Source organism: Phalaenopsis equestris, unplaced genomic scaffold (genome assembly GCF_001263595.1).
Source record: "Phalaenopsis equestris unplaced genomic scaffold, ASM126359v1 Scaffold000721, whole genome shotgun sequence".
NCBI lineage: Eukaryota > Viridiplantae > Streptophyta > Magnoliopsida > Asparagales > Orchidaceae > Phalaenopsis > Phalaenopsis equestris.
Genome location: NW_018165161.1, coordinates 37,914 through 52,485, shown reverse-complemented (window position 1 = coordinate 52,485; position 14,572 = coordinate 37,914). Strand labels below are relative to the sequence as shown.

Genomic DNA, 14,572 nt, shown 5'->3' with positions numbered 1-14,572 from the left:
GGCATTTCCATCCTCCCTCTTGAAGTTTTGTGCATTATCTTTTGATGCTGTCTGTCGAAGTTGAGGTCGCAGCAGCAGCTGAAGTTGTGGGTGGCATTGATGCTAGCAGTTTCATGGCATTTCCATCCTCCCTCTTGAAGTTTTGTGCATCATCTTTTGATGCTGTCTGTTGAAGTTGAGGTCGCAGCAGCAGCTGAAGTTGTGGTTGGCATTGATGCTAGCAGTTTCTGTTTGTTGCTAGTGGTACTTGTATTTGTTATACTGATTTTCATGTTTAGTTCTTTCAATCAATTTTTGTATCTGGGTTGTTGATTTTTTTAGCATTTATTATTTTATTTTGTTTAAATTGTAACTTGAGTCATCAAATTGTGCCTTATCATTTTCTTCATAATAATATTATGTGTGGCCCTCATTTTTTCCCAAAAAAACAAGAAAAGGGACAATAAGTGCTGCAACAAAAATTCAAAGACAACAAGTTCATGGCAAATGACAAGGTGGATTCTCAGCTAGTCTTAAATAAACGAAAGCGGCTCATGTAATAAATTTAAGATTGTCTTCTCCTAACACAAGTATGTGGACCGGATGTTGCCTGTTAATAAGGTTATACTAGGATTTTGTAGCATAAATAGAAGAGGGCTAAACACATGAGAACCAAGGACAATCCTTTAAATTTCAAATTGACAGGTAACTCGCGCATTTGGAAGAACATTATCTAAGAAAATCACCGTTGTAGCATAAATAGAAGAGGGCTAAACACATGAGAGCCAAGGACAATCCTTTAAATTTCAAATTGACAGGAAACTCGTGCATTTGGAAGAACATTATCTAAGAAAATCACCATGCATTTAAAAAAGTTCAAGTTTATCAAAATAATAATAATAATAACACGAATATTATAACTCAATTAGAGCTACAATATCTTGTTTTTCTATTCTTTATAATACAATGATGATGAATCCAATCAAAATCTCGTGTTTCCGTCATTGCTAATTAACCTGGACTTGCAAACTAAAAGTTAAATTTTCAAGCAAGCACAATTTAGCATAATGAATCACTATTCTTGGTTGAAAATACAGCAAGGCATTTCCACGTATAACAAAGGCATATTATATTGGTCAGGTCATTTACCAACTGAATCTTCGAAAAATTTTGTAAAGGGATGCAAAGCACTGCAAGCAAAAGACCATCTGGCCGCCTATCCTTCCGCAAGAAATCCTTACTCCATCAGTGTTAGTAATTCCTTCTGAAGCTGAAGTCTCGAACAGATTACTGAAATTAAAAATTTTTAGTTTGCTAAGATGACATCGGATTTGGGTGGCAGATACTGCTGCCAATTCTTTCCAAAGCCATATGGCTCATTCTGAATCTTGTGTTCTGAACAACTAAGGCTCGGTCCATCATAACGGAGAACTTTGGCCTCCGAGCTCACAGTTCTGGAATTAGCATGCTTCCATGCATCAGGAAGCTTAAAGTACCTGTTGTAGAATGCCACGGCAATCACCATGTTTACAGGATTGTTCCTGGCATAAAAACCAGTGAAAAATATGAAAATTTTAGGAAAGAATGAGCTATGTTCATTCAACATGATAATTAATAATTTTTTATTGATGAGAATCTCAGAAATAGATGGAGAATGCCATACCTTTCATGTTTCAAATTAAGAACTTTATCCCACCATAAAATGGACTCGATAAAATTCTTATCCAGCTTCGTCGCATCAACCAGAAACAAATTCAGGTCCGGGACACAAGAATCTTTGTCATATGGTTTATCTGATATCCAAGTCATAGCAGCTGTTCTCTGGATGGCATTTAAGATGTCTATATTAACATATTCCCCCAATCTTTTCGTGCAGTCCTCAGCGGCGGCAATGGTATAAGGTCCCAAATCAAAACCAAAGAGCTCCTCGATGCTACCCTGCAGTTGGCATAACTAAACAAATCATTCACATAGTTTAGTATTTACCAACTTTTCAAAACATTCAAACTGCACTACCACTAAGAAACGTACAAGCTCGCATTAGTCAGGTTTATAGAGGTCTAGCCTATAATTCCATTTCTAGAAATGCAGCACTTAATTATAAGGCAGGTGATGTCTGATTGGATTTTTTGCACGTTCGTTATACAAAGCTCCAGGTCAAATAAACTTTACTATGAAACGATTTTCCGACATATTAGTCTTAAATCATATCATAAGTGGTCTTTCATGTGATCATTAATAGATATTTAAGTGTCAATAAAGTTCTAGCTTAGCTCAGCACATGTTTGATAGAGGTCTGAATCCCTTCTAGTGTGAAATATCTGGGTGCCGTTACAGTGCTATTCCTACAATCATATCTAATGCTAGCGGTTCCCATGGGGTATTGTTATGACTTCCCAGAGCTATTGCTGAAGACTTGTTGCTAACTGCAGGTGCCGTTCTGCTTTACGGGCGTAATCACAGGAATTTCACATGGTTGTCGATTTAAAGGAATTATTTAATGCAACAACTTAAATTTTTAATTTTTGGATAATGTTGGATAATAAAGTTCAAGGTTATCTAGAATTATATTACAAGGGATGAGGAGTCATTAAAGAAATGTTTTAGTCATACAGATTGTACATCTTTAATCAAATGAAGTTTGTACCTCAATCTTGTGTTACCAGTTGGATATCCAACTATTCAAGTGTTGTGTAAGTGTGATTACAAAATTCTGGGGAAAGCTATATTTTTGGATGAACGTAAGGTCTGAATTTTTTTATTTTGATGAACATTTCCTTGATTTAATTTAGTCTACATCATTTATTATTAACTTGGAAGAACTCGACTTTGTTCAAGTTTGATGCATTTGGGATTATTTTGTGATAATTAAATTAATAAATTACAAATGCTTGCTAATTTTATATGCTACAAAATTTTTGCAGATTTCCTTGTAGATTTATTCATTTATTGCAGTATCATTTGAATTATAATTCTTCAATATTAATTTTTGCACTTAGAGAAAGTTATTGGCTTATTTAGTGATTTGTGACCAGCAATCTATGCATCCCAAATTTACGTGTATGACCTATATATTTTGAAACATTTCTAGTTGCATTACCTAAGGTTTCTGCATCAATGATTATCTTGAAAAGAATTGATCTAACTAGTAAAGCTACGTAAGACTTCCAGCGTGAACAAGAAATTTTGACCCATAAGCTTATAAGCATGTGTCCATAAACTTTTCTGTCAGCCCATAAGCTTATAAGCATGTGTCCATGAACTTTTCTGTCAATATGAAGGTAAGCAATGTTAGTCAATATGAGCTGTTGATGTAGGGTCCCAGGGATTTATATAATCTTGATGATGAAGGCAACCACTTAATTGGTGTCCCTTTCGAGCGGTAGAGGAAAAGATATGCTGGTACAGGGAAAAGTGATTGACGCAGGTGTCGAGGGTGATGGACGCGGGCAACATGCATGACGGACAAGGGAGTCGCTTCTGATACCTGGACCAAACCAGTCTAGGTCTTGTGAGGGCCAGGCCGACTCTTTCTTGGGGGCTTTCCGCTTCCCTTTAAAAGAGGGGCCCACTCCTGGTTACCCTAGGGTTATTTATGTGCTTTGTGGTGTGTAGGTTTGCAGTTTTTGTGTGTTTATTCAGGACAGCCACCCGCATCTCTGATTTCCCTTCTACGGTTGTATCCAAGGAGACCAAGTGGTGCTCCAGCTGTATCTCGCTCTCAAGGAGGTGATTATCATTCCCCTACCCTTTCCCATCCTTCCACATCACTCCCCATTGCCCTCACTTGCTGCAGCCACCTAGAACAGAAATTCCCATGCTGTTTTATGCAGTTCCAGAAGCCTTTCCTCCCCACTTTCTCGCTGCCACTGCTAAGAACAGCACCGCCTACTGCTTTCTGTAGTCCAGCCCACTTCCTTCCTCGCAGACGCCCCGGACAGCAAGTATACGCTATCTTCCTGTTGTTTTCCTAGCAGTCCAGCCCACCTACCTACTTGCTGCTGCCCAGAACAGCAACCGCTATTTCCCTACTGTACCCACCAACTGCTCCACTTCTCTAATCTTTCTTTGTCCGTGGAAATCCATGTTTTGGTGCCGCCGTCTTCAAATTGCAGTTCCTACTAATCTTTGGCTATCTTAAAGAAATAATTGCAAGGACTTTCTTTGTCCGTGGGGATGCCAGAATATGGATGAGTACACACAAAACTTCCCAATGCAAAGTTTTAAAGGCCACTTTCCAATGTTTGCTGAAATGGGGGATCGTGATTCCCACATGCACCTTTTTCCAAGATGTTTGCAAATGGTTGATGGACATGCCAACTCGCATGATCTCCATTGGAAGAGTTTATTGTATTGCTGTCTATCAATGCAGGAAAGCTGGGAATGAGAAAATACTTAAGCAGCCTCATGGGACACCGACGATCTTGGCTTCTACCTCTTTCCACCCTCACTCGCACTTATGCCTTTCCCATTCCCCATTCGGGAGCAATGGGGCACTAATTGGCCTCATAAACTCTCTTTCTCCCACCAGTGGTGTCCTCCCCCTCCCGGTTGGATCAAGGCAAGACCAAGGCAAATGTCGATGGAACCCTTCTTCCCTCTGGGCTTACTAGCCTGGGTGTGATCATCCGGGATGTGTAGGGTTGGCTTATCTTAGCGGTCGTTCGTAGATTGTTCTTTTTATGCGTGCATTGGTGGAACCATGGATGACGGAAACTGCGGACTGGTAGAGGAGGGGGACTTCGGCAATGTTTTGGATACTCTCAGGCGTTCGGTGAAGAGGATTTTTGGGGGGCAGCATGGCAACCAAAGCCCCGACATTGCCTTTCTTACTAGCTTCTGTAAGGTGTTTTTCTTACACTACTACATCAAACAATGAGACAGCTCATTTTTGTGTTCAGCTTCCTTCTAGAATTACTTTTTTGTTAAAGAATTAATGATAATCGTCCCTTACATTTTTTTGATATAAGGCATAGGAATTTTGGTGGGCTTACTAATTAGTAGGCTCTTTTTCTTTTGGTTTTTGGTGGCTATTATGGCCTTATTTTGTAACCCGTTGTTTTTAAGTTAATGCAACATGCACCGCTTCTACGGGTGACCAAAAAAAAAAAAAAAATTTCCTACTCTGGGCCACCCCAATGAACCCCCTTCCACCCTTTCCAAACCTAAACACTAACCATGTCATCAAGGAGACAAGTATCGGGTGTCATTCAAAAACATACCAAGGAAGAGGTGCAGCGAGAACTCCACTGACTTCAAAACGGCTTACTGAAATTGAGGAAAAGACTAATAAAGAGGTCATTATTGGTCATGAAAGTGAGATTCAATGAGGGAGGAAAATATAAATCCCTTCCATAGGGATGATTTCAATGAAGAGGAAGGCATGTCATGATGCTTTAGGATTCAATATCATAGGAAGATGAGAGATGAAGTTACGATTGGAGGACGGAGAGGCCTGGGAGTGAAGGTAGACCTATTGAGTTCTGAGGGAAGAATGAATCTGGATAGAGAATTTTTTAATACAAAGTGTCACAAGAGTCAAGGTTTGCTGCCATAAAGCTGAAGAAAAGTGCCTCTTTTTGGAGGGAAAAGCAGAAAAAGGGAGAGAAAAAAAAAGGGTCTAAAAAAGATCGCTATGTGGGAGATGATGGAGATGCGGAGGAACTATCTACCCCCACACTAATGTCGGCATATGTTCTTAAGGCTACATCACTTACATCATAAGGGAGTTGTCAGTGGAAGAGTTCACGACAGAATTTGAGCAGCTTAAGTTGAAATGTGAGTTGACCGAGCCGAAGGAGCACATTATAGTGAGATAGTTGGGATGCATGAAGCCCTTCATTGACAATGTTGCCCAGCTATGCCTTACTGGTTGTTGAGTGATGTTCAGACCATGGCACAAAATGTGGAGAGACAACAGAAGCATAACAGGCACCTAGCTTCATACTGACAGCCACCCACAGCTGGAGACATCAGTAGGAGCAAGCCATTTTTTCCTTTCTTTTTGAAAAGAAGCAAAAGCACACATGGGGGAGTTGAGAAGACTGGTCAGAATAGTGACAGCTGAACAGGATCAGAATAAGCCTGAGAAGAGTAGCACGCCCAACACCTTTATAGCTAGGAAATGCTTCAGGTGCCATGGATGTTAGCACATCAACTCGTGTTGCCCAACAAACAGAGTTGTTTCATTCACCAAGCAGAGTGCAGTAGAGGAGTTGGGCGAGGTAGTTGATGAATAGGATGAGGAGTACCATTTTCCAATTGATTAGAGTGAAATGCTTATGGTTCAATGTTTCCTTTAGACTGAGGCTACGAGTGAGTAACAGTGGCTTCACCACAACATCTTTCACACATGTTGCACTGTAAAGAAGAAAGGTGGGCAACCTTATCATCGATAGAGGTAGTAATAAGAATGTCTACACAGATGATGAAAATGTTGTCTCACTACTTATAGACACTCTCAGTTATATTCCCTGACTTGGTTGAAAAAAGAGAGCAAGGTCAGCAATAACAAGATATGTCTCGTAGAGTTTTCTATTGAGAACTAACTACAAGATCAAGTGTGGTGTTACGTTGTACCCATAGATGTCTGTCACACTCTGTTGAGGAGACCGTGGAAGATTGATGGAAAGGCTTGGTATTATGGGTGCAAGAACACTTACTCATTCACAAAAGATGAAAGGCGCATAGTTCTCCATTCTTTTGCAAAGTTCGAGGTTGTAGGTGCCTCTGCCAGCAAAGAGACGTTATTGGGATCAATTTTGGCGATGATAGAGAGTAGCAAGACAAAAGAACCGATATCAGAGATATGGAAGCCACCATAGAGAGAGTTTCAAAATATACTATCCGACAGTTTACAGCCATGGCTACTGTTGTAATAGGAGGTTTAGCCTGCCTTTAATTCAGATAGAGATGAGCCAACGGTGGACTACTTTTGGAGGACTCTATAAAGGACACTTGGCACAAAATTCCTGTTGAGTTCAAAATGGTAATAACCGAGCATTGTATAAATAGAGATGGTTACTCGTAGTTAAGAAGCCCTTCTCAAGTGTATTGCGGGAAAACGTATCCAATAGTGGGATCCAAGTGCTTCTAAATATACTGACGAAGGTCATCCAATCCTAGGAAGTTACAATAACTCCGCCACTTTCAATGTGGTCGGCCTTACATCTTACAACAAGAAGACAGAGGCTTTGATAGATGAGGTTGAAGCTCCCCCAACCATAGCAGGCTGACGGATGCCAGAGGCATGTCAGACGCCTGGACCGAACCAGTCCAAGTCTTTAAGGGTGGAGCCGACTCTTTCAAGGGAGTTGCCGCCTCATTTTAATAGAGCCTAGTTATCCTAGAGTTATTTATTTTCTTTAGGGTGTTTAAGTATCAATAAAGTTTAAGCTTGTAGGTGCTCTTGTCGGTAGAAAGATGCCAGTGAGATCAATTTTGGTGATAATAGAGGGTAGAAAGATAGAAGAAGTGACATCAGACACAGAACAACCACTATAGAGAGTTTCTTCTCTTCTTCTCCACCAATTGGCTAAGGCATGCATAAAATTTTGCCACTTAGGCTAGGCCCGATCCTTCTTCCTTATTTCACAAAGACGAGCACTCTGTCTATTTCAATTGGGTTTGAATGGGCATGTGACTCCTAAAGATGAAATCGTAGAGATGGTTATCCCTTACAATCTATTCAGTTATTATTATTATTTATTATTATTTAAAATTCAGTTAATACAATCTTCATTCCTTATAAAAAATTTGTCATCGAAATTTGAAAGGTTTAATATAAAAACATACCACAATTGAAGAATTGGGGATATCTCTCTTGCACATCTGAAAATTTCTCAAAATCAGCATTCATCCATGATCCGCACTTCCATAAAATCTTCACAAATGGAAAATCTCTACTCCATAACTTTTTAACTTCAAAGTCTAGTATCCTCTTAGATTCTTCTATATAGGTCAAATTAAGTTGTATCTCCACTAAATCTACGACAATTCTATTAGATTTATCAGCAATAAACTTTCTAAGTGAAGATACATGAAAAATATTATGTGCTACCAATAACTTGTCGTGACTTAGACAATCCAATCACAAAATCCATGGTCATCTCCTCCCATTTCTACTATGAGATAGGTCAATGATGTGTCTAACACAACTTTCAGAAATCTTTTTCTCTTTTGGAAGGTACAGGAGCAAAACAACAACATATTTCTATTGGAAGACCAAAAAAATTCTTTCAATGTCTTCTTTTTGGGTCCAATGAAATTCATAAGTATAGGAAGAAGCCTCATAAAATAGAATGTAGAAGATCATAAAATGAGTGATTCAGTAGATTGGATTTCTATATATGCACTCGTGTGATACTTCATCATACGATTCAATATAAGATTCACATTTCTAGATATCATAATATACATCTAGAAAAATGTATGCTTTAGAAGAAGCTTGTACAATTTGGGAAGGAGTTTTGATTTAAAAAAATGATGAATCTACTTCAATCGGTATGCCCTTAGGCACGACCATACATAACAAAAAAAACCATACTTAAAAAAGGTGGACAGTTAACTAGAGCAGGAAGTGTTGTAGAGAAACTGATTGTAAAAGAGGGTAAATCGGACACCTTAAAATTACAATCTAGGGAGGGAGGTCCGTTTTATATCCAAAAATTTCTTAGCAATAGTCAGACGAGTGGGTAATGTCGGGGTGAACCAAAAATATTGGGTAAAGCCCGATCCAAGTGTTGGTCGGGTAATCCCCATGGTGGGCAGTGAAGCGGGAGACTCGATTGGTAGAAAAAACTCACAACCCCTTGGGATTATCCTGCACTTGGATGTAGGAAAAAGAACAAATATAGTGATAGTTTTATTCTGTCTCAATAAATAGGAACATTAAAAATCGAATTTATGGAATTGAAAATAATGTGATGGGCGAACAACAGGAATTGAACCCGTGCATGGTGATTTTAAGAAAAAATATTTGTATCTTTTCAAAATTACAAATATACCATATTTTTACTTTCGAACATTCAGATTAAAAAATTAAAATCAAAACATCTAGAATTTATGTTCAAATGATTAATAATAAAAAAAATGATAATATTCAACGAAATCCATAATTAGAAAAGTGAAAGAAGATATATTTGTAAATTTCAATAAAATTACAAACATTTCTCTACTTTTAAACCCTTAATTTGAACAATTGAACTCTGGAAATTGCAAAACTTAATTTCAACTGATTAATAATCAATCAAAAATTAAAAATTTAGTAAATTTTAGAAATTTAAAAAGTAGTTCGAAGCATATTTATAAAATTTTCCAAAATTAAAAATATATGCCTACTTTTTCTAACAACCCAAATGAACGTCTAAACTAAAAAAATGTTTGAAACATGATTTGAAATCATTAATTATAGTTCGTACAGTAAACAAACCATAAAATATTAAAAGTGAAATGGGTATTTTGTAATATTCCCAAAATTACAAATATTTTTTTCTCTCTTAAAACTAATATGTTAAATCATTTGAAATTAAAATGTCAACCAATTGATTTGAATAATTTACCAACAGAAAAGAAACATATAAAAGTTATTTTCACTATGAAATGAATTAGTTTAAGTCAAAACGATAACTTTAAAAATATACCCTCATACAATAAAATCTTAATAACCTCTTCAGGAAAACTCCAAATTGAATGAGATATTCACCAATATATCAAGTGAACAAAAAGGAATCAAAATATTCAAGAAATATTTTTCCATTTAATCATTTTTAATATTTTTTTAATAATAAACTTATTAATAAATGCAATAGTTCATAGAAAAAGTCAAAATGAACTTCAACTGACTCAAAAATTTTAGAGGTTGTTTAGAAATCAAATCCAAAATCTTTGTAAAACTATAAGGTTTTTAGAGGTTATTGGGATTTATTAAGAATTTTTAACAAAAAAAATATCCTATCAATTGAAAAAACTTTAATAAAACAATAAAAATTCAAAAACTAACAAAATTTTTACAATAAAACATTTGAATTCAATAAAAACCTCCATAAATAATTTCAAGTCAATTTGAACTCTTTTAAATCGAAACATTCAAAACCCTAAAAATTATGAATATGAAACCAATTTAAATAATTAAAAATTCACAAAATCATAAATGTTTCAAAAATTTTGTATATTTGATTCTATAATCACTTTTCTAAGTGATTTATAGTATCTTATAAGCACTAATAAACTTAAATGTTTATATATGCCTCATAAATATATAAAAACATTCAATCACAAAATTCAAATAAAATCCATAAAAATTCCAAGAGTTCAAATAAAATCTTCTCTTATTTAAAATTTCAAAAAAAATCAAAATCTTGAAACTTGAACAATAAGGTCTAATTTGGCTTGTCTCACTACCTTTAGACGTCATACGACACTATCTCTAGTTTTAAGATTAAGAAATGGTGAGGTAGATGTGCTTATGTAATGTTTCTTTTGTTTCCTAGACATTTTATTAGGACAAGTAAATAGCTTTATTCTTGCTCATTTCATTTCCTTTGAAAGCTAGCCTGAGTTATCTTATTTTTCTTCACATATTTCTAGGTCGTCATAGTGAGCTTAGAATATACTGACTCTATTTTGTTGGTCTGTTGTAGTAATCTAGGGTGCTATAGTAAACCTATAATGCTCTCGTAAACCTATAATGCTATCGTAAACATAAGTTTTTCTTCCTGCAATGTCTTTTCTTTTTTAGAGTTAGGGTGTGTCATTGTTGGTCGACTATTGATATTTGAATTATCAAAGGGAAGATGAACATAAAAGCGAATGATGAACCTCAACTAAACCAACAACGATATTCGGATGACATTTTTGACCGAAGAGTCTGTCATAAGTTTGGGGTTGGTACCCTAGTATTATTTGTCTTGTTGTGTTTGTTGTTTATGCACGATAAGTCGGCTCAAATTTCATGTCATTGTTTTTGTTGTGTTTTTTACTTGGATAGTTATACTGAAAGGAAAATTTTATAAGAAGGTGGTGAGACCTGCAATGCTCTATGGCGTTGAATGTTGGCTTTTAAAAGAGAAGCATAATACTAAGTTAAGCGTTATCGAGATGATAATAATTAGGTGGATGAGTGGCTTTACACTTAGAGACAAAATGTGAAATGAATATATCTGTGATAGGGTTGGTGTAGCTCCAGTGACAGACAAAATTAGAGAGAGTCGTGATGGTTTGGTCATATTAAACGTTACGTTGATCATCTGATAATCCGATTAGGAGAGTAGATGTTTTAGATTCAACTTTTGTTAAGAAAGACAGAGGTAGACCTAAGAAGACTAGAGCTTATTGTATAAAAAATGATCTTAATTTATTAGAACTAAATGAAAATATGACACTAAATAGGACGCAATGGAGAAAAATGATTCATATAACCGACCCCACGTAGTGGGATTAAGGCTTTGTTGTTGTCGTTGTTGTTGTTGTTGTTGTATTTATTCAGCTCATTAAAGACAAAATTTTCTACCTCAATATAATAATTTCAACATAATTTTTCAAAATTAAATGAAATTCCTAATTAAAATCATAAATTAAAAAATTATTGCATTCACCTTAGAGCATCATGGATTTAAAATTATAAAATCGATAATTAAATAAAATAGAGTAAAAGCCACTTTGCGATTTAGAAATAGTCATGAAAAAATAATTTTAGATATATGTATTGCATATAGATTATATTCATTGCCTTCAAGTCCTACTCATTGCAAAAAAATGGGATGATTTTTCCTTTAAAAATCACTGCTTCATATAGTGAGTTTGTCTTTACATACCGATTGACCTCAAAAACAAATCTTATGAGTAATCATAATCAAGAATATGCATAACTATGCACAGCTTGTTTATTCAATCGGCACTTAAAGTTAATAAAAATAATAAAATACTTGAGTGTGATGAGAGATAAAATTTTAAATTTTAAATTACAAGAATATGCTCATATTATTTTTAGGATATTGTGCATACCAATCATTCATAAGCATCTTGATTTTTATAATCAAGTGGCACGAGTTACTCTTCTTAATAAATAACAATCTATTCTATCTTGCATTTATTGAGCCTGGTCATGCATAATTTTATTATTGTTATGTGGTTTAGATGGTAGCCCTTTGAAGGCAGAATTGCAAGTGCATTTGCATTGTTTGTTTGTTGAGTTTTCCTTTTTTTAGACTAAGTTCTGTGGTATCATTTCTTTCGGTGAACTTCACCTTTAGTTTTAGGATTTTTATGTGATTTATCAAGTTAGGACGTAAATTCTCACATTCTATACTTTCTCATGATCATATATCATGTGATTTAAGTCTTAAATCTCTAACAAAATGTCAATTTAAACATCGAATAAATCTTCAAAATTCATAAAGTCAAATAATATGATAGTTGAGATATCATTAAGTTTTATCAGTCTCTTCAACACTCTTACCTTCTTAATGTTCCACTTATGAGCTTTTCTATTTGATATTTCAATAATCAATCGTGGAAACTAAACTTTGAATTCATTGAAGACAGAATCATAATATTAATCAAGAGTTTTCCAAGAAATATTGTTTCTTAATATATAATTAACTATAGAGGTTTGTCCTTATAGGAACTTAGTATCTCATATTAATCTAAATCCTATCTAGTATTCAGATTAGGTAGAGGAAAAATCCAATGGTATAACGCATGTCAAACAAATATCCTAAATTTCTCATTTAAATAATTGAACCCATCATAAAATCATATTTTAATCTTTCGAGATTGTATGTTACTTTTTATGTCATGTTCGATTCTTTAAATAATTAAATATTCAAGATCTTTTTGGTTTTTATTTTAAATGCAAAACATATAAAAACTAACAGGATAGCACAATCATTGTGCATGAAAATTCTTTCCACCAATCATTATCTTTACCTCACACAATTGATTAACTTTCACATAAATATCATTTGACATCCTAACAAATAATATTATAGGCATTAAGGTGTTATTCAATCACATCATTTTAGTTAATTCCTCAGCTACAAAAGAATGTGATGCTCCTGAATCAAAAAAAAAAACAATCAAAAACTTAAACCTTTCATTTATATTGTCTATAAATTAATTCAATCAAACTAATAACTCTTTTTTATCAATATTTGAACCTAATTTTTTTGATAATTTTATCATGACCCGGCTAATAGCTTAGAATTAATCAAGTCAGGAACTACGGTCAGCCGATATTACCATTTCTTTTAAATTATATAATAGACTATCATAACTTTCAATAATTAAAAGAGCCACTAAAAATCACAAAGTATACTAAATAGATATTAAATCTAACCACAACAACATAGTTTGAAAGTAAAGCAATATCACAATCCACCAATAACATTATAACATTAATCTGAGATAAATCACATAAGAAACTAGAATTATATTAAAAAACCTACTACCTAGTATTAATAGTCCTTCTGTAAACCAATTCTCTCATGTCAGTCATATCAACTAGAGTTTTACCTGAAAGAAATAATTAATTTAAGAAATAAGTTTACCACAACTTAGTGAGCTATTACAATCTTATTATGCATTAAATATGTAGATGCTATGCATGAATATCCAAAAGAAATGTGATTCATTAATAAATCAAACTATAAGCTTTCATTTTAAATTAATATTTCCTATTTCAATTTAGGTATTTACCTTTTTAATCTTTTTAAAAACCATATTAAGTTCACTTTCATACCCATAGATATCCGCAAAAAGTTGAAATCGTAGTAACCCTCAAAAGTTTGTACTCATATACCTTTACCATTTTCATTTCCTTTTTGTGCACAGGTAAAATAATATACGTTAATAGTACGATAAGAGGGTAAATTCTACTTGACATAATATTTTACTTATCAATTAATATCAATTTAAAATTATTTAAATGTACTTTTATATTTCAATTATTTTCCTCCAATTTATGAGATATTTTTCAAACATTCAAAATTCAAATCATAGATAAAATATTTGCTTTTAAAATAATATTGTAAGTTTATTGTTAATCAATGACATTATAGCCATTTATCCTTAAAATGTAACTTTTAAATAAATCATTAATTTAATACCAATAAGAAACCAATTACTCGTCTTTGCCTTAAAAGACCTCACATATGAAATGATCCTTTTCAAATTCATTAACTTGTTGTTTTACCTATAAATCATTTTTTACATTTCTTCATAATTAAATACTGATAAATAATTTTTTTTCCCTTAACAATGTTCATAAAAGTAAACTTGAGTTTTACCACCTTATCTCCTATTCTTTTGCACCTGTTTTACCTATAAATCATTTTTTACATTTCTTCATAATTAAATACTGATAAATAATTTTTTTTCCCTTAACAATGTTCATAAAAGTAAACTTGAGTTTTACCACCTTATCTCCTATTCTTTTGCACCTGTTTTACCTATAAATCATTTTTTACATTTCTTCATAATTAAATACTGATAAATAATTTTTTTTCCCTTAACAATGTTCATAAAAGTAAACTTGAGTTTTACCACATTATCTCCTATTCTTTTGCACAAACAAAGATTTCAATCTCCCTTATCT

General features: G+C 34.0%; 1 protein-coding gene across 1 annotated transcript in view; it reads right to left on the bottom strand.

The window, feature by feature from the left end:
* Positions 1 to 840: 840 nt before the first annotated feature.
* Positions 841 to 14,572, bottom strand: part of LOC110030458 — a 30,536-nt gene continuing 16,804 nt past the window's right edge. Inside the window, exons 6-7 of the mRNA XM_020733180.1 lie at positions 1,643 to 1,917; positions 841 to 1,520 (exon numbers count right to left, since the gene is read on the bottom strand). Of these exons, the coding sequence (XP_020588839.1) occupies positions 1,286 to 1,520; positions 1,643 to 1,917 (510 nt within the window). The 3' untranslated portion in view covers positions 841 to 1,285. The remainder of the gene's footprint in view (positions 1,521 to 1,642; positions 1,918 to 14,572) is intronic.